Below are 24,881 nucleotides of genomic sequence, written 5' to 3' on the forward strand. Positions count from 1 at the left end.
GACACACCGCACCCGTCCCGCGCCCTCTGGTCGGGGAGGCTCCGGGCCTACCCCCAGTGCCGGCCTCCGGGTGGGCGGACGCCGCGGGTGCCGCAGGTGCAGCCCAGAGCCAGCGCGCCGGTGAGTCGGCCGAGCAGCTGCAGAAGTGTTAATGGGGGTCAGGGAGGGAGGAAGGCAAGGCAGGGAGGACGGAGAGTTGGTTCCATTCCTACTTTTGCTAGCTGCCCAGAGACCAGCAGCTGCTAGAGACTGGTGGGTCAGGCAGGGGAGCCCACCTTATCGCAGTTTTCCCCAAACCCGGGTCCGCCGGCTCTTCGCACTGACGTGTCCCAAACCTAGAGAAGACAGGAGACTTTACCTGACGCCTTCTCGGGAAGGGGAGGGGAGGAGAGGCCGTGAGTATACTTCAGAGCACTACTAGCATTGGACCCAGACAGAGGCCTAGGCTTGAATCCTCTCCTGGACCCAACCGGCTGATGTTCTTGGGTGCTTCTGAAACTTTACTGAGCCTCACTTACGTCATCTCTAAAATGGGACTATAACGCTACCTCCCAGGGTCCCTAGGAAGACGAACCCAAAAGACGCTGCAAAGTGCTGAGCACTAAGTCTGTGAAGCACAGAGAGATCTGCGTTAATTCAGTGGAGAAGAATCTCCACAAGGTTAGGTCAGGTCTGCCCTTTCACAGAGTGAGAGGATGGGCTACTTGCCCAGGTGTCTCATAAGGGAGCAGGGACAAGGGCAAGAGCCTGTCGTCCAGGATGCTACAGGCAAGGCTGTGGGCAAGGGCGAGCACCTGCTGCTCTGGCTGACGGCTGTCTTGGGGGTGAGCATGCAGTATGGCAAAGACACTTGCCACTTTCCTTGAGGACATCTCTCACCGTTACTTCTAAGTGTCATTCTTCACCTCAGACTCTTGCCTCATAAAACTGGGAACGACTGTCAGAATTATTAACAACTATGGGCGCCTGGGTGGCTCAAGCGTCCAACTTCGGCTCAGGTTGTGATCTCACAGTTTGTGGGTTCGAGCCCCGTCAGGCTCTGTGCTGACAGCTAGCTCGGGGCCTGGAGCCTGTTTCAGATTCTGTGTCTCCCTCTCTCTCTGACCCTCCCCTGCTCACGCTGTCTGTCTGTCTGTCTGTCTCTCTCTCTCACACACAAATAAAAAAGAAGACATTTAAAAAATTATTAACACCTAGAAAGTCCCCACTACAGGGGAGAGTTCCCATTTTGCAGATGGGAAGCATGAGGTCATGGATGGTTGATGATATATGCCAGTTAATGGAGATCCCTGGCTCTCTTCCACTCTCCCTTATGTGTGTGCAATGCTGTGCGTTGCATTCTCTGTTAATTAAAGGATAAACACGGGCACGTTTGGCCAACCAAGGGAAGGAGGAAGCCAGAGTCAGACCTTCCAATGCTTCCAGGGTGGGGCTTCCTGAAGGGCTTACTGTGACCATCAGTGCTGATATGAGGATGAAATCAACACCAAACAGGCAAATGGATTCAGGAGAGCCAGTCACCCTCTGCCTCTGGGATGGACCTCAGAGTTTGGAACAAGATCTTGGCCTTAAGGGACATGGTCTTTTACATCATATCTGAAGATGCCTTTGGCTGCTTGGCAGAGGCCTCCTTCTAACACTCCTGGCCCTGCAGTCTTTAAAACCTATTCCAAATGCCAGATCCCCAGAAAGGGCCGAACCTTGGGACCACGCCTCTCTCCCTGAAAGCTGCGATCCAGGAGCTTTATCAGGAAGAAGTTTAAGTCTCAAGGTAGGGACATTCCTTGCAATAAGCCACTATACAATGGCTCCCATCCTGGACCATGCTCATTCACATCTGTGTCCCCAGAGCCGACACTGTGCTGCGCACACAGTGTACCCAGTGGGTGCCTGGGAGAGGTGGGGCACCAAGCGCCAGCTGGCCCTCTGACTCATCGAGACAGATGAGAAAGACAAGTGTCTCCACACCCTCTCGGCTGGCTGGCTGGCTGGCAGGGCAGAAGCTGGCTCCCTTGGCCCCACTGATGTGATCTCTTCCCCCAGCTTCCCTCATGCCCAGCGCAGTGGTTTCTGCTTCACTGCACCCCTGCCACCGAGATGGTCTCTCCCTGCTGCCTGCCTTCCCACATCCCCCACAGGCGCTTAGGATGATGCCCCTGTCTGTGGTTATCAGCACCCACTCCCCCGCCCCACAGTCAAGGCTCTGTGGCCCTGGGCATTGTCCCTTTATTCTAGAACCTGCCTCTCCACTGCCCTCCTGGAGACGGTCACCCCACCCCTGCCCACCCACACCACTGTCCTGGAGAGGGCCAGCCAGCCCTCCCCCACCCAGGAAGACAGGTAGGATTTGAACCTGCACAGGGGCAGCTTACTGTGCTCATGTGCACGCACGAGCCACCTCCTATCCTGATTGTGTTTAGGTGACTGGAGGGCACGCCTGTCCCCTGGAACACCTGGCCACAGGGGCCAGTCCTCCAGCCTAGCCTCTGCCTGGGGAGCGGCAGGGGAGTGGCACTCAGGTCTTTCTTGAGAACTTCCCACACTTGTTGAGCTCAATACCCTCTGTGTTGTCACCTCCTCTGGGGATCTCCAACTCTGTCCTTGACCCTGTCACCACAGCAGCCCCATCAAGTGGCTTCGAGGGGCTGAGATGGATAGAATGGATCCCAGACCTGGGGGATCTCAGCCAGGCAAGGCAGAGAAGCAATCAGACAGTACCAGGGACAGTGCAGCATGAAGCACAGGGTTCTGGGGAAATGCGACTGAGGAGGGCTTCTAGAGAGTCCCGTCAGTTGAAACAAAATGGAAAATGAAAGAAACCGCTGCCGTGTTTGTTTATTCATGTTGTCTTCAGCTCTGAGGAAGGTACTACTGTTAACTTCATTTTACAGATTGATTGCTCTTTTTCCATGAGCAAGTGACAGCAAGGGTGTGAAAGAGGCCCAAGGGAGTCTTAACCTTCATATTGTGAGCAAAGACGCTGGGGTGAGGACAGTGCAGGACAAAAGACGGGACTACAGAAAAATGTAATGTTTCTGGAGCACCAGGTTCCGTACAGAGGTGAGTGGGGACAGTGGGACTGGAGAGCCTTGTAAGCCAGTCAGGAATGTGGACTTGGTCCTGAGGGTGGTGAGGGACCCCCACCCAGGGGTCATTACCCAGGAGAGAAATGTGTGCACCTCTCTGGCTACCGTTAGGAGGGAGGGTAGAGTTAGGGGACAGAAAGCAGAGAGGTGGGTGCCGGCTTCTCTAGAACTGGCTTCTTGATATTTTCCTCATTATGCATGCACAGAAAAGGATTCCTTTTATATGACACACTGGGGTAAAATGGGGAGGGGCTGTTTGCTGCTAGAGGCAACGAACGCAAGGGTTCCAGCCACCTGAAGTCCCTGCTCGGCTACCCAGAGGGCTGAGGAATCTCAGGCGGCATGTACCCCCATCATGGCAGACCAGACTTGGGGACAGGAGACAATGAAGAAATGATTAGGGGGCACCTGTCTGGCTCAGTTGGTAGAGCATGCCACTCCTGATTGTGAGGTCATGAGTTCAGTGAGTTTGAGCCCCATGTTGGAGTAGAAGTTGCTTAGAAAATCAAACCTTTAAAGAAAAAAAAGAAATTATTGGAAAGCAAAGTTAGTATCGCTTACTGAAGGAGTGAAGAAGGAAGAGGACCCCTGGATTTCTGGACTGAATAATTGGACAAATGGTCATTCCCTCACTGCTGCAGGAGATGTGGGGGCAGGGCTGGGTAATGGGAAAGTGATGAGATAGCTGGCTGCCCTGGGTTTGAGGTGGATGCAGAATGTCAACAGGCAGTGGCTCAGGGCTCTGGACCCCAACGGTCTGGGTCCGACCCCTACATTCATCAATCTACTAGTTCTGTTAACCTGGGCAAAAACCTGGATCTCTTTAAACCTGTCAATTCATCCATAAGATAGGAAATGTAATAGAATTTTAGAGTTGTTAGTAAATGAGAATAAAATGAGATAATGTACAGTGCCTGGAATATAATAAGTATCTAACTGGCATCACTATTTTTTTAAATTAATTAATTTATTTTGAGAGAGGGGGAGAGAGAGAGAGAGCGCGCGCGCGCACATGAATGGGGGAGGGGCAGAGAGGAAGGGAGACAGAAAGAATCCCAAGCAGGCTCCACACTGCCACCCCAGAGCCTGATGCAGGGCTTAAACCCATGAATCGCAAGATAGTCAAAAGCCGGACGCTTAATGGACTGAGCCACCCAGACATCCGGGCAATACTATTACTATTGTTATTATTATCAATAATCTGAAGTTCAGAGAAGAAGCAATTTCAGAAGTCATCAAATGGAAATTGAAACCATGAGGATAAATGAGATAATCCAAAAAGAATGTAGATGCTGAGAACAGTGAGGTTGAAGACCAGGAGCACCAACATTTCAGGGGTGAACAGAGGAAGAGAAGCTTAAGAACAAATGGTCCAGAAGATAGAAGAAAGCCATGAGAGCCTGGCGTCTTGGAAGCCACACGTAGCAGCCACACACAGTTGATCCTCTGTCTTACTTCCTCCTCCCTAACAGAACCTGATGCTGTTGAGGTAAGCACCATCTGGATTGTGTGTGCCTCAGAGGAGGCAGCCCAGAGCCCCAGCTCCAAACCAGGAAGTCAGTCCTCACTTGTACTTGCCCCTGATTGGTTTATGAAGGTTTATTTGATCCCTTTCTGGCCAGTGGGACTTGATGGAAAGTCTGTTGAGGGACTTATAGAAAAGATTTCTTTGATTTAAAAAGATGTCCATGGGGCGCCTGGGCGGCTCAGTCAGTTAAGTATCCGACTTCAGCTCAGGTCATGATCTCACAGTCCATGGGTTCGAGCCCCATGTTGGGCTCTGTGCTGACTGCTCAGAGCCTGGAGCCTGCTTCAGATTCTGTGTGTGTGTCTCTCTCTTTGCCCCTCCCCCACTCGCTCTCTGTCTCTGTCTCTCAAAATAATAAAGATATAAAAATTTTTTAAAAATAAATAAATAAAAAATAAAAAGATGTCCATGAAAATCAAAACCACAGTGAGATACCACTTCACACTCACTAGGATGACTAGAATCAAAAAGCCAGATAACATCAAGTGTTGGTCAGAATGTGGAGAATTCAGAACCCTTATACACCGTGGGTGGGAATGTAAAAAGGAACAGTCACTTGGAAAACAATCTTGCAGTTCCTCAATTAAACATAGAGTTACCATATGACCCAGCCAGTTCCTGGGTATATATCCAGGAAAATGAAAAAAAAAATTATGTCCCACAGAAACTGATACACAAATATTTATAGCAGTGTTACTCATAATAGCCAAAATGTGGAAACAACACAAATGTTCAACAGATCAATGGATATCCAAAATGTGATACATCCATGCAGTGGAATAGTATTTGGCCATAATAAGGATTAAATACTGACACAGGATTTTAACATGAATGAACTTTGAAAATATTACTTTAAGTGAGAGAAGCCAGCCCAAAAGGCCACATACTATATGATTCTATTCATATCAAGTCCAGAATAGGGAAATCTATAGAGAGAAGGTAGATTAGTGGTTGCTTAGTTGTGAGGATGTGGCAGGGAGATGGGAGATGATAAGTAAAGGGTATGTGTTTTCTTCTTGAGGTGATCTAATGTTCTAAAATTGACAGGGGCACCTGGAGCGCTCAGTTGGTTGAGTGTCCAACTCTTGATCTCTGTTCAGGTCATGATCTCACAGTTTGTGGGATCAAGCCCCGCACTGGGCTCTGTGCTGACAGTGTTGAGCTTGCTTGGGATTCTCTCTCTCTCTCTCCTCCTCCTCCTCCTCCTCCCCCTCCTCTTCCTCTCCTGCTCACACACACACACACACACACTCTCTCTCTCTCTCTCTCTCTCTCTCCTCTCAAAATAAATAAATAAATAAATAAATATTTTTTAAAAAATAAATAAAATTGATAGGAGCGATGGTCACACATATGAGTGAATATTTAAAATAAGTTGTAGGTTAATTATAACTCAATCAAACTGTTGAAAGAGAAGCACAAAAACAGTGATACACCAAGAATACACAATCTTCTCAGTGTTGTCACATCTGCATGGAATGGCTGGTGCTAACCATCTTGCTACCAGCATGAGAATGATGTCTACATGGAGAGAGACAGAAATCACGAGGACCGCTGGGAAGTGGCGAGGGAGCCCAGCGGCACCACACTCTGGCAGTCTTGTTGCATGACGTGATTAATTGTTTAAGCCTATTTGAGTCAGAGTTCTCGTTGCCAGTATTGTTTGCAGACAGTGAACAACTTTAATCAAAAAGGGGTTTAGTATAGGAAGTAGCTGCTTCTGAAAACTTGGGAGGAGCTGGAAGATCAGGGTCTGGCTGAACCTCCAGGAGGAACTTCTAGAATACTGCGAAACTGACCTACTGTAGGAGCTGCTACAGGCTCCTGGCCCTGTCAGGAGATTGGGACACAGAGAGAGACCCACAGAGAGAGTGCAGGACCACTGGAACTATTGATTTCAAGAACACGGTGCCGTGTTTGTGATGCCAGTGTCAGATGGACATAGCCAAACCACCCCGGCTGCCTGCCAGCACCCACGAAACTGGCAGGTTAACATGGAACACCACCTCAGAGAACTTAGCCATCACCTTGACCTTACTTGCCAGAGGAAGACAGCAGGAGGGTGGCCTTCACTTGGCTTCCACTTCCCAGATATCTCCCATCTAATGATTTCTTTGCTCCTTATTCCTACTTGCATCTCAGATCTTCTTTTTTTTAAAAGTTTTTCTTTTATTTTGAGAGAGAGAGAACAAGCATGAGTGAGGGAGGGGCAAAGAAAGAATCCCAAGCAGGCTCTACACAGCACAGAGCCCGACGCAGGGCTCGAACACATGAACCGCAAGATCATGGCCTGAGCTAAAGTCGGACACTAACCAACTGAGCCACTCATGTACCCCCCCCCACATCTAAGATCTTCTATCTAGAATCATTTTTCCTTCTACCTGATATATATATATATGTATCTTAGAATTTCCTGAGGGTCTGCTTGTGAAGATCTTTCAGTCTTGATGTTCCAGAAAATATTTTTGTTTTGCCCATGTTCTTGAAAAAAGATTTTGAACACAGAAGATAGACTGGTGGTTATTTTCTTCAATTTCTTCTGTTTCCATTTATGTAAGTATGTATGTTATTGTGGGAGAGACAGTGGCGTCTATCTGGGCCCTTTGACTATTCCCTTTTCCTGCAGGGTGGCCTGATTGTAGGCTGGGACCTGGGGACCAGAACGTTCAGAAGGGTGACAAGGGGCCCTTGGACATGGAGGCAGTGGATGAAAGCAGAATGAGATGTGTGGTCAAGATGGAAAGGCAGGTGAGCGTGGGAGGGTTTCGCTGGTGTGACGGAGCTGGTGGACTGCAGGGCTCTGGAGGCTTCAGGGACAAGCACAAGGGAAGGTGCACTTCTCAGAGGCATGGCCCAGAGCACCTGCTGCCAAGGAGGCCTAAGGGGGCCCAGGCTTCCCCTGCTGCCAGTGCAGTTATTTTTTTCAACATATGGATATTCCCATCCTTGCCTAGAGCCACCTCTGATACCAAATGACCAGCATTCAGTATGGGAAACAGAAGCCAACAGAGAAAGAATTTATACAGTTACTAAAAGTCATTAGGTACACTAGAGAATGGGCTGTAGTTTGGGCCTCTGGGAAAGACTCTCTGAACACTGAGAAGCAACTCACTAGAGGAGCTGCCCTCTGTGTGACAGTCCGGTAAGAGTAAAGGCGACCTTGGACTTCAGTCAAATTTAGTAACACAGCATTGTTGCTGAGGGTCAGGATGCCACCATAACCTCAGCTGTGTCTCTGCACCCACAAAGCTGGGGCTGGACACTGGAAAGCTGCTGTAGGAGACTCTGTGTCTCATAATCTCGTTTGCCCAGAGAAGACAATGAAAATTGCAGATATATGGCCTGTGTCACATCTGCTCTCTAAATTCCTTTAAAAATTTTTTTTAAATATTTATTTTTGAGAGAGAGACAGAGAGAAAGGGAGACACAGAATCCGAAGCAGCCTCCAGGCGCTGACCTGTCAGCACAGAGCCCAACACGGGGCTCAAACTCAGTAGTTGTGAGGTCATGACCTGAGCCAAAGTCAGGTGCTTAACCCACTGAGACACCCAGGTGCCCCTGCTCTCTAAATTCTCAAAACTTAATTTGTATAACCAGCTTCAAGGGAATCTACAAAATGTAACTTTCTGCTTCCCAGCCTTGTATGGTGTAGGAAGGCACTCTAGAAGGAGATGGGAATTGTGGAAGGGATTGCTGTTGTCACATGACGTGCAAGGTAGGGGCCTGAAGTGGCCATTGTGTTGACAGCTGGAAAGCAAGGAGGCCTTTGAGAGGCTGTGTCAGCACCACGGTGGTGGGAAACAAGGCGTGAGGAGCGAATTCAGTAATTGTGGATGGTGTAGGGTGTCCTGTGCCGGAACATGGAGAGAGATGGCAGACAGAGGGCACATCAGCTCAGGGAGAGTTTGGAGAGGTTGTTTTTCTAGGAATGGTAGATAACCAAACACGCTTATGATGAAGGGAAGGTGCCAGCTGAAGGCAACAGAGGGAGCAAGTAGATACAGAACAGATGGAGAGCTTGTGGCTGGTGGGTGAGGATGCTTATACAAAAAGTTGCTCATGACATTTTGCTAAGTGACAAAAGCACATCATCGGACAAACATTGTGCAATTCCTTTCCTGCTCGAAAGCGTGTTAGATACACCCAGATCCTCACTGACTTGTCAGACAGCCCTCATAGAGATAAAACTCAATGAACTCCACTCTTGCAAGCCGCACCCCTGAGACAGAGCCATCCCAGACAACGGTATAGGCGTGGGCAGAGTGGGTAGTAACTAGAGGGGCGGGATAAGAGACAGATTGGGTGGGATGACTGACTGTTCAGGGCCATAGGCTGGCTTGTTCCATAGGCCTCGTGGTCAGATCATCATTCCAACGGTCCCACGATCACCCTCCCTCCCGTACACGGAAGAGCAGCCTGCCAGCAGTTCTAGACCAGCTTCAGAGGCCTGGGCGTAGCATCACCCCAACTTGTCCACCCTCAACAATTGTGGAGACACCCAGATTCCCCTTAGCAGTTTTGGGCCACATCCTAAAAAAGCACTGATATGTTTGCAACACAGTCCCCTCATGCTTCCTGTTTCCTCTCAGATAATGACCACAGGATCCACTGAGCAAGGCTGACCCCTAAGTGCATGACTTCCTTGAAAATAACTCGATGCAGCTTACACTAACTTAGCTTTTCACAGCCCTATCTTACCTTTCAATATGGTTATTTCTTATGCCAACCTCTCTGTCTATACATAAATATAAAATAATTTATATATAAGCTATCTTGTATTATTATTGTATGTGCGTTACAGTCTGGGACCATTTTTAATCATTATTGGCCCCAGGATTTGGGGGTTTTTTTCTTTTGGGGGAGGTGGTGCCAAATCATGTGAATTCAGGCTGACAACCCATGTGAGGCCAGGCTCGTGGTTACACATTCTCAGGGGAGATCCCATACCCCAATTTGATTGGGATTAGACTCTAACAACTGCAGTTTTTCTGGCAGTCCTCTGTATTCAAAAGTGATATTTTTTTTTCAAATTTTAGAGAGTGTGAGCAGGGGAGAGGGGCAGAGGGAGTGAGAGAGAGGATTTTAAGCAGGTTTGACGCTTAAAGGTCAGAGGCCAATGTGGGGCTTGATCCCAAGACTCTGGGATCGTGACCTGAGCCCAAATCAAGAGTCAGTCACTTAACCAACTGAACCACCCACATGCCCCTACAAAATCAGTTATAATAAATGTAATGATATGTGAGCTGAACAAAAGGTGGGGAATACTAAGGCGTGAGAGCAGGGGCCTAGGGCCTCAAAGACAGACTTGAACTAAAGACATATGCAAAACTGAGTGCATAGGAGCATGCATTTTTGTGGTCTCTCAGGACTGGCAGGACAGAAGATAAAGCCTCATGTCCACTCAAGAGAGAAGCTTAACAGGAGAACTTGCTCAAAGCTCGGACTCCAGAGGGCTACATTCTCAATATAAAAGTGACCCAGAGGGCGCCTGGGCGGCTCAGTCAGTTAGGCGTCCAACTTCAGCTGAGATCATGATCTTGCGGTTCGTGGGTTTAAGCCCCACGTCGGGCTCTGTGTTGACAGCTAGCTCAGAGCCTGAGCCTGCTTCAGATTCTGTGTCCCTCTCTCTCTGACCCTCCCCTACTCATGCTGTCTCTATCTCAGAAATAAATTAAAAAAAAAAAAAAGGTGACCCAGAAATAAACTGTTGCTTCCACAGAGGACTGGGATCCTGATGCTAATTGGATTGGAGTGTAGGTGGGTGAATCTCCCCTGAGAATGTGTAACCACTGGGCTGCCCTCATATAGATTTTCAGCCTGAATTCACATGATTAGGTACCACCGACCCTAAAAGAAAACAAACAAACAAAAAAAGGCCTAGAGCCAATATCAAAATTGATCCAAGACTTTTGCTGCCCCCAGGTACCTGACAGAAGCAAGTGTAAATCTTTTTCAGTGGAATTCAGAAATGTGCCTTCATCCCTGGCCTCAAATAATTCCCACAGGTTATGTCCAAAGAAAATAAGCAGCCTCAAATAAAATACTTTGCCAAATATAGAAGTAAACAGGGTACTATGAGTAAGAACCAGTAGAAACAAGACAGCAGATTCAGACTCCAGAAAACTTTATATATTTTTTAATGTTTATTTTTGAGAGACAGAAAACATGCAAGCAGGGGAGGGGCAAAGAAAAAGGGAGACAGAGGATCTGAAGCAGGCTTCACATTGTCAGCGCACAGAGCCCAACATGGGCTGGAACCCATGAACCATGAGCTGAACCATGAGCTGAACCTGAGCTGAAGTCGGTCGCTTAACTGACTGAACCACCCAGGTGCCTCCTCAAAAAACTTTAGATGCCAGAATTATCAGATCCAGCATACTCAAATAAGTATGCCTAGTATAATGTAATAAATGAAAGAGGCTTGAAAATATGAAAAAAGAGCAAGCAAATGTGGGGAAAAAACCCATAGGAAAGAAAAATGTAAAGTTGAAATGTAGAACGCAGTATATAGGTTTAATAGCTGGTTAAATATAGCCGAAAGAATGATTAGTAACGTGGAGGGTAGAACAGAAGAAATTATTTGAAATATAGCCCAGAAAGACAAAGATAGGGAAAATATAAAATAGAAGCTAAAATGACATGGAAGATAGACCAATAAGGTCTATCATACATTTAATCATAATTCCAGAGGGAGAATAAGTAAAAAAGAGAGAAGAGGCAATGTTTGAAAAAAATAACGGAAGAATACTTTCCCCCCCAATATGTATGTATGTATGTATGTATGTATGTATGTATGTATGTATGTATTTAGAGGGCATGAAGGAGTGAGAGGCAGAGAGAGAGGGAGGGAGAGAATCCTACACAGGCTCTGCACTGTCAGCGCGGAGCTTGAGGTCACCTGATGTGGGGCTCAAACTCACAAACCGTGAGATTATGACCTTCGCCTAAGTCGGGTGCTCAACCAACTGAGCCACCTAAGCGTGCCAGGGAAGATTACTTTCTATAGGTGGAAAAGGACCCTACCCATACAGTCAGGGAGCCCAAAAAGTTTCCAAATGTGCTAAAGCGAAATGCACACCCAGAATCATCGGAGTGAAACGACAGAACACAGCATATTAAATATTAGGATTTTGGCCACTGCTGGCAGTCCTGGGGTGCCCCATCCCTGGATGAACTGCTTCCAAAAGGCAGTGCTGAGAAGACTGAGGAGGATTTGGAGGGAGATGGCAAAGAGGAGCTGGATGACACTCTGTCAAAGAGACTGTGGGGTCTGACAGAGATGGTCCTAGAGAGGGTCCGGCCTACAGCTGGAGCCACTTTTGATCTCTCCCTCTTTGGGGCTCAAAAAATGTACAGGGTTTTCTAGGGGAGCCTTCATGATCCTGGTGCTCTCTGTTGTAGGGCTTAACACAGGGTCCTCAGGAGGCCTGCCAGGGGCCACCTTCATTTCCTGGAAAGAAGCTCTTTGGCTTCTCTTGCTGGGACAAGTTTGAAAATTCAGTAGTGTTTGAACTGCTGATTATTTGGGTTATTATTGTTTGAAAACAAATTTTCTAATGTTTATTTGTGAACAGGGGAGGGGCAGAAAGAAAGAGACACAGAATTTGAAGGAGGAGCCAGGCTCTGAGCTGTCAGCACAGAGCCTGATGTGGGGCTCGAACCCATAAACCGTGAGATCGTGACCTGAGCCGAAGTCAGATGCCTAACTGACTGAGCCACCCAGGCACCCGAAGTTTATTACTATTTTTTAACTTTGGCACCAAGATCAAGAGTTGCGTGCTTTACATAAAAAGAATCATCCACCAAGATCAAGTGGGATTCATTCCCGGGTTACAGGGCTGGTTCAACATTCGCAAATCAATCAATGTGATACATCATATCAATAAAAGAAAAGATAAAAACCATATGATCCTGTCAATAGATGCAGAAAAAGCATTTGACAAAATACAGCATCCCTTCTTAAAAAGACTCTAGAGAAAGTTGGGATAGAAGGAATCTACTTAAACATCATCAAAGCCATCTATGAGAAGCCTTCAGCTAACATCATCCTCAACGGGGAAAAACTGAGAGCTTTCCCCCTGAGATCAGGAACACGACAGGGATGTCCACTCTCACCACTGTTGTTTAACATAGTGCTGGAAGTCCTAGCATCAGCCATCAGACAACAAAAGGAAATCAAAGGCATCAGAATTGGCAAAGAGGAAGTCAAACTTTCACTCTTCGCAGACGACATGATACTCTACATAGAAAACCCGACAGACTCCACCAGAAGCCTCCTAGAACTGATCCAAGAATTCAGCCAAGTTGCAGGGTACAAAATCAATGTACAGAAATCAGTTGCATTTTTATACACCAACAATGAAGCAACAGAAAGAGAAATCAAGAAACTGATCCCATTCACAATTGCACAAAAAACCATAAAATACCTCGGAATAAACCTAACCAAGGATACAAGAAATCTGTATGATGAAAACTATAGAAAACTTATGAAGGAAATTGAAGAAGACACAAAGAAATGGAAAAACATTCAATGCTCATGGATAGGAAGAATAAATATAGTTAAGATGTCATTACTACCCAAAGCTATCTACACATTCAATGCAATTCCAATCAAAATTGCACCAGCATACTTCTCAAAACTAGAACAAACTATCCAAAAATTTGTATGGAACCACAAAAGACCCTGAATAGCCAAAGTAACACTGAAAAATAAAACCAAAACGGGAGGTATCACCATCCCAGACTTTAGCCTCTACTACAAAGCTGTCATCATCAAGACAGTATAGTATTGGCACAAAAACAGACACATAGACCAATGGAACAGAATTGAGAACTCAGAAGTGGACCCAAAAGTATACAGCCAACTGATCTTTGACAAAGCAGGAAAGAATATCCAATGGAAAAAAGACAGCCTCTTTAACAGATGGTGTTGGGAGAACGGGACAGCAACATGCAGAAGAATGAAACTAGATCATTTTCTCACACCATACACAAAAATAAACTCAAAATGGATAAAGGACCTGAACGTGAGACAGGAAACTATCAACACCCTAGAAGAGAAAGCAGGAAACGACCTCCTTGACCTCCACCGCAGCAACTTCTTACTTGACACATCCCCAAAAGCAAGGGAATCAAGAGCAAAAATAAATGATTGGGACCTCATCAAGATTAAAAGCTTCTGGGGCGCCTGGGTGGCTTAGTTGGTTAAGCGTCTGACTTTCGCTTAGATCATGATCTCCCGGTTCGTGGCTTCGAGCCCCGCGTCGGGCTCTCTGCTGACTGCCAGCTCAGAGCCTGGAGCCTGTTTCAGTCTGTGACTCCCTCTCTCTCTGACCCTCCCCTGCTCACGCTGTCTCTCTCTCTCTCTCCTAGAAATAAATAAAACATTAAAAAAAAAAGATTAAAAGCTTCTGCACAGCCAAGGAAACAACCCAGAAAATTAATAGGCAACCAATGGAATGGGAAAAGATAGTTGCAAATGACATATCAGATAAAGGGTTAATATCCAGAATCTATAAGGAACTCACCAACCTACACGCCCGAAAAACAAACAACCCAGTGAAGAAATGGGCAGAAGATATGAACAGACACTTCTCCAAAGAGGACATCCAGATGGCCAACAGACACATGAAACGATGCTCAGCATCTCTCCTCATCAGGGAAATACAAATCAAAACCACACTGAGATACCACCTCACGCCAGTCAGAGTGGCTAAAATGAGCAAATCAGAGGACTCTAGATGCTGGCGAGGATGTGGAGAAACAGGCACCCTCCTACACTGTTGGTGGGAATGTAAACTGGTACAGCCCCTCTGGAAAACAGTGTGGAGGTTCCTCAGGAAACTAACAATAGAACTCCCCTATGACCCAGCAATAGCACTGCTAGGAATTGACCCAAGGGATACAGAAATGCTGAGGCATAGGAGCAGATGTACCCCAATGTTCATAGCAGCACTCTCCACAATAGCTAAAACATGGAAAGAGCCTAAGTGTCCATCAACAGATGAATGGATCAAGAAGATGTGGTTTATCTATACCATGGAATACTACATGGCAATGAGAAACAATGAAATCTGGCCATGTGTAGCAACATGGAAGGACCTTGAGGGTGTTATGCTGAGCGAAATAAGTCAGGCAGAGAAGGACAAATCTCATATGTTTGCACGTATAGGAGGATTAGGAGGAACTTAATGGAGGACCGTGGGGGAGAAGAAGGGGAGAATGGTGGGGGAAAGGGAGAGAGGCAAACCATGAGAGACTCTTGAATGCTGACAAAAACTGAGGACTGAAGGATGTGGGGGGGAAGGGGGATGGGCATGGAGGAGGACACTTGTGGGGATGAGCACTGAGTGTTATGTGGAAACTAATTTGACAATAAACTATTTGTAAAAAAAAAAGAATTGCGTGCTTTAACGACTGAGCCAGCCAGGCACCCTGACAATTCTAAACTTTTATAAAAACAATGGCATAGCTTCAAAAATGAGCTAAAATGACAAAATTACAAGGAAATTTAGACAAGTTCACTACTCATGAGCTATTTTAACACACATTTCTGTGATTTGTGGAATAAGTGGTGGAAAATCATTAAGTATATAATAGGGTTGAGCAACACAGTTAACAAACTTGATCCAATGAACATCTGTGGAACTCTGTATCCAATAACTATAGGATATATGGTGCTCTGAAGCATCCACGGAATGTCTACAAAAATGGACCATTAAAAATTAAATGTTGGAGGGGAGCCAGGGTGGCTCAGTGGGTTAAGCGTCCAACTTTAGCTCAGGTCATGATCTTGCAGTTCGTGAGTTTGAGTGCCGCTTTGGGATCTCTGCTGTCAGCACGGAGTCTGCTTCAGAGCCTCTGTCTTCCTCTCTCTCTGTCCCTCCCCTGCTGTCTCTCGCTCTCTCTCAAAAATAAATAAACATAAAAAAAAAAGATTTCCTACACATACTAAGAAAAAGTGGTCAGAAGGATTTCCACAGAAGAAACAAAAATGTTCCACAAACATTTGAAAAGGTGTTGACCACATTGGTAGTCAGGGAAATGCATGTAATCCACAAGATTCACAAAATCAAAATGTTAGAGAATCCGCGATCATAAACGAGCATGTGAAGCAGTGGGTACTATAATATCTGCTGGTGGCAGGGCGTTTGGAAAACAGTCAGGCATTGTTTAATGAAGTTGAAAGCCTTCACACCCGAGGCTCAGACGTTCCATTTCTACGTATGTACTTCACAGAGAACTCCTGTATAATGTTTGTAGCAGCAGCATTCGTAGGAATAGAAAAATTTGTCAACATCCAGAGATGCTCTAGCAGATAACGGTAAGAATAAGTAAATTTTAGAATACATATATGTGTGCGTGGATATATATATATCTATATATCTATATCTGTATCTATCTATCTATATCTATCTATCTATCTATCTATCTATCTATCTATCTATCTATCTATCTATCCTATCTCCAATGGAATACCACAGAGAAACTACAGCTTTAGGGAACACCACCATTAACAGAACACTGAGTAGAAGAAGTGAGTCACTGGTAAGTTACATAAAGAATTCTCCCATTGATCTAAAATTCAAACACAGTTATCAACACTGAATTATTTAGGGTGTGATGGTCAGTTTTTGTGTGTCAACCTGACTGAGCAATAGTCCCCAGTTATTTGATCAAACACTAATCTAAATGTTGTGAGGGTATTTTGTAGAGGCAATAGAGGTCCACAATCATTTGACTTGAAATAAGGGACATTATTCCAGATAATCTGGGTGGACCTGAGAGAATCAGTTGAGAGGCCTTTGGAAAGAACCAAAGTTGTTCCTGACCAAGGAGCTTCCCTCCTCTATGGACTGCAGCTTCATGTCCTCCCTAGAGTTACCTGCCCTTCCTAAAGGTCTGCCCGACAGATTTCAGATTTGCCTAGCCAGCCCCCCCAACCAGTGCATAAGCCAATTCCTTGCCGTAAATCTTAATGTATATCTCCTACTGATTCTCTTTCTCTGGTTGAACCCTGACTAATATAGATTTTGTTACTGTAAGTGGTTCTTTTTTTTTTTAATATAATTTATTGTCAAATTGGCTTCCATACAATACCTGGTGCTCATCCCAACAAGTGCCCTCCTCCATGCCCATCACCCACTTTCCCCTCTCCCCCACTCCCCCATCAACCCTCAGTTTGTTCTCTGTATTTAAAAGTCTCTTGTGGTTTGCCTCCCTCCCTCTCTGTTTGTAACTTTTTTTCCCCTTCCCCTCCCCTATGGTCTTCTGTTAAGTTTCCCAAGATCCACATATGAGTGAAAACATATGGTATCTGTCTTTCTCTGGCTGACTTAATTTCACTTAGCATAATACCCTCCAGTCCACGTTGCTGCAAATGGCAAGATTTCATTCTTCCTCTTTGCCAAGTAGTATTCCATTGTATATATAAACCACATCTTCTTTATCCATTCATCAGTTGATGAATGGATATTTATCAAGATTCATCAGTTCATCATGACTATTCATGAATTATCAGTTCATGAACTGATAATTTATCAGTCATCCATTCATCAGGCTCTGTACTGTAAGTGGTTCTAGAGGAACAGATTCTTAAGGACGGATTTTTTGAATAGAGGTTCTGGGTTTTCTAGAATTGGTTCTCTAGCCTGATTATATTTAATTTTTTAAAATGTTTATTTATCTTTGAGAGAGAGAGACAGAGAGACAGAGTGCAAGTGGGGGAGGGACAGAGAGAGAGGGAGACACAGAATCCGAAACAGGCATGGGGCTCAAATGCGTGAACAATGAGATTATGACCTGAGCTTGGATGCCTAACTGACTGAGCCACCCAGGTGCCCCTAGCCTGATTAGATTTAAAGACACTAATGACCCTATTTCAAGTGGTAAAGAGGGCACTGGTCGTCTATGGAGTGATGTGGCATTAGAGATACCTCAGGGGAGGTTTTGGGTGATCATGTATATGATGTCTTTGCTGGGCTTCAAATTCCCAGCTCAAGGTTTTCATAAAACGACAACCTTGTGTGTGCCCTGAAAGAGACCTTTATCTCTTCCTGTTACCTGCAGGGCTAAAACTGCTGAAAACCAAAGCCATAACCTCATCCTGTGAGCTGCTAACTTACAGTGCACTTTGAACTCCCCCCTGGAAAGAAAGTTAAAGTGAGGGCACATAGACGGGGCACGGAGGCACAAGAGCCGGGGCTCCGAGGATCTCAAACAGACCAGGTTCAGTCACTCACTGCTGACAAAATCCAAATGCAGAGAGACAAGTGGGGGTGAAACAGAAAAGGAACTTATTTCAGGGAGGCCAGCACTGGGGAGACACTGGGATAACATTGTGGGTACATGAGGGTGGGCAGTAAAGGTCAAATAGATCATTGTCCTGGGGTCAGTCGCATGGGGTCTTGCTGGGTCAGGGAAGTCCTTACTGCTTGAAGGGCTAGCTTTGGTTCCCATCACAGGATGCTGTGCCTGCCGGGTCTCTTGCCCGAGTTAAGGGATAAGCTGGCAAGAAGAATCTGATCAGTTAGAAAGTACAGACTAAGGTCAAAATGGAGGTACTTGAAGTCCTCTTTCAGGCATTGACTGGAAAGGAACGGGGTCCTTGCCTGCATTCCAGCATTAAGTTTGGCTTCATCTTATCTCTGAAAGTCAGGATAGTCACTGGTTCTGGAAAAAGAGTCTGTACAATTCAGTTCGAGCAGAGACTGCAAAATGTTATCTTTCAAACTCCTTGAAGTGTTAGTGAGTGTCAAGAGGCTCCTTGTCAGCATCTGTTAGATTCCTGTTCTGTTGCTTTACCCTGTCTCACCTCTGCTATGACATATTCCACCTAAGAACAATAGCTGTTTAAGGTCAGGCTTTAAAATATCAGGGTGCCTGGGTGGCTCAGTCATTTAAGCATCTGACTTCCGCTCAGGTCGTGATCTCATGGTTTGTGAGTTCAGGCCCTGCATTGGGCTGCCTGCTGTCAGCACAGAACCTGCTTTGGATCCTCTGTACTTCCCTCTTGACCCCTCTGTCATTTGCACCCTGTCTCTCTCCAAATTAAAAATANGGTTAAGCGTCCGACTTTCGCTTAGGTCATGATCTCATGGTTCGTGGGTTCGAGCCCCGTGTCGGGCTCTGTGCTGACTGCCAGCTCAGAGCCTGGAGCCTGTTTCAGTCTGTGTCTCCCTCTCTCTCTAACCCTCCCCTGCTCACGCTGTCTCTCTCTCTCTCTCAGAAATAAATAAAACATTAAAAAAATATAAATAAATAAAACCTTAATAAAATATCAAAGTCAGGAAACAGTAGCCATATGTATTCTTGGAGGAGAGTCAAACTTGCTTTTCTGTTCACCAGAGATGACATGTGGATGCTGACATATAGGTTCATCATGTAACAGGCTCAGATTCCTACTGATTTTTGAGTCTGGGGAGTGAAAATCCCATGCAAAGAGAAAGTGTCTTTGTGTGCCCAGGCTGCTCTAACAAAATACACATACTGAGTGGCTTATAAACAACAGAATTTATTTCCCGCAGTTCTAGGGTCTGGGAAGTCCAAGATCAACACGTGTGCATGGTGAGGGCCCTCTTCCTGGCATCCATCCCACACCTTCCCACGGTGCCCTCACACGTTGGAAGGGGTGAGGGAGTTCTGTGAGATCTCTCTCAGAAGAACACTAATCCTATTCAGGAGGGCTCCTTCCCAAAGGCCCCACCTTTCTGACATCATCACATCGGCGTTAGGATTTCAACAAATGAATGGTGCAGGACACAAACAATCAGACCCAGCAGTAAGTTCTCACCTTCCAAAAGGTCAGTTTCAGGCTGTGTGAAGGTTGGAGGGAGTGACTGGGGACTACAGGGTCAAAAGTAGTTTATTTGTGAAGGGAAATGGATGAAATGCATAGAGGTTCTGAAAGTTTTCACAAGTGCAAGAGTCAGGCTGCCACGCCTGTGGACAGAAGCTGGTGAACAGGACGGGGTCGTGAGACCCATATTTGGAGGGCACTCTAATCCTATTTGCAGATGTCCTATTTAGACACTTAGCAAATATGGTTAGCAAGTGACCAGGTCACTCAACAGAGGCCTCGCTTTCCCTATACATAAAATGGAAATAGTAAGACCCACTGCCCCAAACTGTAGAAAGGACAAAACGAGATATGCATCTTAAGTTCCTGCTACTTAGTGGGCACTTAGTAAATAGCAGCTATTATTAACATTTTTATTGTATGTAGACCCATTTTGAGTTTGTTCAGACAATTGAACGTATTATAATTTACCATACGGCAACTAACGAACGTTCTCGTTAGCAGCTGTGGAACTGTGGAATCAGAATTGCGTCTGGAGCAACAGAGAAGCTATTCTAGGCACTCGGCCCAGCGTCTTGGCAGCAGTTGGATCTGAAGATGGCACTCAGGGCCCTGTGGGGCAGCCTCAGCCTGCTGCGCCTGCTGTGGTGTCTCCTTCCACAGACGGGCTATGTGCATCCAGATGAGTTCTTCCAGTCACCCGAGGTCATGGCAGGTGAGCTTCCTGGGTGCGGTTAGAATAAGTTGCCACAGAGACTGGATGATTGTTGATTGGATGTTCAGTGGGGAGGGAGAAACGTGTGTGGACGAGCCGTAAATCCATGAGTCTCTCTGGAATAAGAACTTGGGAGTGGGGATTTCACATCTCCTTCCTGAGGGGTGTCATTGACCTTCTGGATGATACTAAAAAGATGCCAGCCTTTGACGTTTTCCTGCTTGGAAAAGGTTATTCAGAATGAAAGGTTATTCAGAATGAAAGCAGTTTTGTACTTCTCAGCGGAGAGATTTTAGAGTTGGGCTTTCCAGGTGCTTAGGGAAACTTCCACAGGGCTGTGGTCTGAGATAATGAAACTTTGCTTCTCCACTTTGATAGAAGGGCTGAGGAAATCCAGGCCTGCAATGCTCACTTGTAAGAACTTACCTGCTGGGTGGTGTAGGACACCTCATGAGGGTGGTTGCCAGAGACCTTGAAGCTTTTCAGATGCTCTGGGTGCATGGTTTCTTCCTCATGGTTCAAGCTGGCTGCTTGAACTCCAGTCATCAAGTCTAAAATCAAGTCTTTTCAGCTATGGGAAAGGAGATGGGCAAGCCTGCTCTCTTTAATGGGCATATTTTTAATGTCACATACTTTTTGCCCATTTCCATGCCACTGGTCAGGATATATTACATGAGCACACCCATTTGCAAAGAAAGCTGAAAAATGGTCTTTAAAAAAAAAGATTTTATGTTTTAAAGTTTATTTATTCTGAGAGAGAGAGAGAGAGAGAGGGCATGCGCGTGTGTGAGCAGGGGAGAAGCAGAGAGAGAGGGAGAGAGTCCCAAGCAGGCTCTGAATATCAGCATAGAGCCCGATGCGGGGCTTGAACCCAAAAACTGTGAGACCGTAACCTAAGCCAAAACCCGACTAAGCCACCGACTAAGCCACCCAGGCCCTCCATAAAGATTTTATTTTTAAGTAATCTCTACACCCAATGTGGGACTTGAATGTACAACCACAAGATTAAGAGTCACATATTCCACTGACTAAGCCAGCCAGATGCCCCTGAAAAGTACTCTTTATATCTGACCAAATGCCCAACTAAAGAGATGAAGGAAGAGAGGGAGGGAGGTAGGAGGAATGGAGGAAAGGAAGGAGGGAGGGAGGGAAGGAAAGGATGGATCCTGGGGAGGCATGCATCTATCTCTGTCATAGGGCTCAACAGGTGGATTCATTTCTTAAGATGAAAAGTCCAGTCTTTTCCACACTTTTTAAAAACCTGGCCAGTAAAACAAAGCAGCCAGATTGATCTGATCCTAGATTTAGTTTCTTTCACCTTCTGACATAGAAAGAGAAAACAGCCAAGAGGCCATAGGAATAAGTAAAATAAGTAGGAGAAGCCAAGAGCCCTAAACAGCCAGCAGTGTTAACCGAACCTGAGCCATTGTGGGGCTTGGAGCTGAGAGGCAGAAATTAAGAGTGGTTTCCCTCACCCACACCTTAGAGTTCTGGGACACTGGGGCACAGGGGCACAGACCAGCCCTAGGTAGCAAGCAGGTTTTAAATGACATAAGTAGAATACATTCTTCTTCTAAAAATCTTAAGTATCATAGATGACACTGAAGTCACTTCTGATCATAACCACCACCGCTCATTCCCTTCCCCCAGTCCCACATGCCTGTCCTGGATAACAACCGTCATCACAGAGGCAGGTGTTTGACTCTGACGTTGGAGGCTTTAGCACCTGAGGAGATGACTAGAGCCTCCCCCTGCTCTCCCCACACCCTGCCCAGGGCACACTGTCCCCTCACTTCCCAGGCATGGTTCTTCCTCCTGCCCCCTTCACAGGGGGACCTGGGAAGGGCTGAGCTCCCCTATAGTCATTTCTACTGATGCTTAATAAATCGTGGTTCCATAAATCAGAAGTCAGGTAGGGGCTCCCTGCTCAGTGTGTCACGAGGTGAAGATCAAGGTCTGGGCCAGGGTGAGTTCTTGTCTGGAAGCTCATTCTTGTCGGACAAATCTGCCGCTGTGGGACTAGAGGCCACCCACATTCCCTGCCAGGAGCCCTCCACCTCCGAGCCGGCAGTGGTGCATCCAGTCCTCATGGTTTGATTCCTTGATGTCCTTTTCTGCCACCAGCTGAGAAAACTCTCTGCTTTTAAAAGGCTCTTGTGGTTGTATCAGGCCCACATGGGGTTACTTACCCCTGTCTAACCATCACCTGTCCCCTGCGACATAATCTAACCACACAGTGAAAGCCATTATCTTCAGAGTCCCAGGGACTGTGGGGGCCATGTTCACTAGAGGCTGGGAAAATCTCTGGGCCATCCTAGAATTTTGTCTCCCATGTGCCCTGAGCTTGGACCTGGCTCATCTCCACTTCTCTGTCCGCAGAGGACATCCTGGGTATAGAAGCTGCACGGCCGTGGGAGTTTCACCCTGCCAGCTCCTGCCGCACGGTGGTCTTCCCACTGCTGACCTCCGGCTCTGCTTTCTGGCTTCTCAGGCTCTGGGAACAGTGGGGGCCATGGCCAGGCCCAGTGAGTGGCTATGTGCTGCTGGTAGGACCCCGGCTCCTCCTCACTGCCCTCTCCTTTGCCCTGGACACGGCCGTGTACCACCTGGCCCCACTGTGGGGGTCGGAGCGCTGGAATGCCCTGGCCCTGCTGTCTGGTTCCTATGTCACCCTGGTCTTCTACACAAGGACCTTCTCCAACGCCATCGAGGGACTGCTCTTTGCCGGGCTACTGATACTGGTGTCCCCCCGGTTAGCTTGGAGCCCCACACCCAAGAAGCCTGCTCCGGGCCCGTGGTGGCACAGCTGGCTTCTTGGAGGTGTCGTGGCTGCTGGCTTCTTCAACCGGCCCACGTTTCTGGCCTTCGCTCTGGTCCCACTCTTCCTCTGGAGCATTTGTGAGGCCACAAACCCTGGCTTCAGGTCACTGACGAAGGAAGCCCTGGAGCTGCTCCCAGGGGCGACCCTCGTGGCGGCGGTGTTTGTGGCCGTGGACAGCTGGTATTTCTCCAGTCCATCTAGACCCAGCACCCTTGTTCTTACACCCGCCAACTTCTTGTACTACAACCTGGATCCTCAAAACCTGGCGAGGCATGGCACGCACATGCGGCTGACCCACCTGGCCGTCAACGGTTTCCTGCTCTTTGGGATGCTGCACGCCCAGGCCCTGCAGGCTGCATGGCAGCAGCTGCAAGCCTGCCTCTGGGCCTTCACACGAACGGGCTTCCCAGGGGCTCCGGGTGGCCGGAGCCTGCTGCCCAGCCCCAGGTCTCGCCTCCTGCTCCTCTACTTCACGCCTCTGGCCCTGCTGTCTGCCTTTAGCCACCAGGAGGCTAGGTTCCTGATCCCCCTTCTGGTCCCCCTAGTCCTGCTCTGTAGTCCACAGACCCAATCTGTGCCCTGCAAGGGCAGCCTGGTCCTCTTCAACAGCCTGGGTGCCCTCTTCTTTGGCTGCCTGCACCAGGGGGGCCTGGTGCCTGGCCTGGAGCACCTGGAGCAGGTGGTTCACACCCCCGTGCTCCCAAGCAAGCCTACCCACTACACATTCCTCTTCACCCACACCTACATGCCCCCCCGGCACCTGCTGCACCTCCCGGGCCTGGGCTCGTCTGTGGAGGTGGTGGACATGGGTGGGACTGAGGACTGGGTCCTGTGCCGCGCCCTGAACAACTTCACCAGACAGCCAGCCTGCCAGGTGGCTGGTGGGCCGTGGCTCTGCCGCCTTTTTGTGGTGACTCCTGGCACCACCAGGCCCGCCATGGAGAAGTGCCATTTCCCATTCAAGAGTGAGACACTCATGTTTCCCCACTTGACCCTGGAAGATCCACCAGCCCTGTCCTCTCTGTTGAGTAGGGCTTGGAGGGACCATCTCAGCCTTCACATCCTGGAACTGGGGGAAAAGCCTGACAATGTGACAGAAAAGCCATTGCCTGAAACGCAGCCATAGGTGAAGGCACCATTCCACTTTCTATGTGGGTAGAGGCCTGGGACGGAGCCCTACTTCCCTTCCATTCCTTTCCCTTCCAGAATTCCCACCACTGCCTCTCCTGTGCAGAGGCTTTGGCTGCTCTACCTTCTGGGTAAGCTGGCACCTTTTTCCCCTTAAAGACCAAAGATCTGACCAGTCACAATCCTGATGCCAAGGTCCCCAAAGAACCTTGTATAACCAATGGCGCCTGTCTGTTCCTGCTCTGTTCCTTCTAACCACTGTGATGTTGTGACATGTAATAGCACTTGGTTATGAAAAGAGAGATCTGCCATTGACAGTCCTGACTGACCTCTCTCAAACCTTCCAGGATGCCTTACCTCCTGCTGTCCTGATAACCCTCTAGCTTCCTAGATACCTGGGAAGGAGGCAGTGTGGTGATGTAGAAAGACCAGGTAGTTCAGGTTCTGGAGACCCAAATTCTAGTCCCTGGTTTGTCTGCCACTCACTGGCTGTGTGATCTTAACAAAGTCCCTCCCCGTCCCCGCCCCCAGCCTTAGTTTCTGATCCGTACAATGGACGAGAGGATCTCTTGAGGTGTCTGCCAGCTGACACCATGTCATGCCTTGGTCTGCAGCACATGTCCCCTGGCTAAATAGGCACATCTCTTCCAAAACATAGAGTGGCAGTGTATTTAATGGCACTCTGATGCTTGCTGTCTCAGCGTTTTGTTATTACCAAAACAGGTAGTTCTGGAACTTTTCTCCCCACCTTCTTCTACTTCCATCCCTGAGAGACGTGGTGGGACATCTCACCCTTTAAAGATCAT

The 24,881-nt window shown here is 47.4% G+C and overlaps 1 protein-coding gene across 1 annotated transcript; it reads left to right on the plus strand.

The window, feature by feature from the left end:
* Nucleotides 1-695: 695 nt before the first annotated feature.
* On the plus strand, nucleotides 696-24,296 carry PIGZ (phosphatidylinositol glycan anchor biosynthesis class Z). Its single transcript, XM_039250894.1, has 6 exons — nucleotides 696-835; nucleotides 2,236-2,340; nucleotides 2,978-3,060; nucleotides 7,241-7,362; nucleotides 19,970-20,126; nucleotides 22,506-24,296. Exons 1-6 carry the CDS (start codon nucleotides 696-698, stop codon nucleotides 24,071-24,073), a joined length of 2,175 nt encoding a protein of 724 aa, XP_039106825.1. The 3' UTR covers nucleotides 24,074-24,296.
* Nucleotides 24,297-24,881: the final 585 nt, after the last annotated feature.

The sequence above is a fragment of the Hyaena hyaena genome, unplaced genomic scaffold (genome assembly GCF_003009895.1).
Source record: "Hyaena hyaena isolate Hyena2069 unplaced genomic scaffold, ASM300989v1 scaffold_382, whole genome shotgun sequence".
Classification (NCBI taxonomy): Eukaryota; Metazoa; Chordata; class Mammalia; order Carnivora; family Hyaenidae; genus Hyaena; species Hyaena hyaena.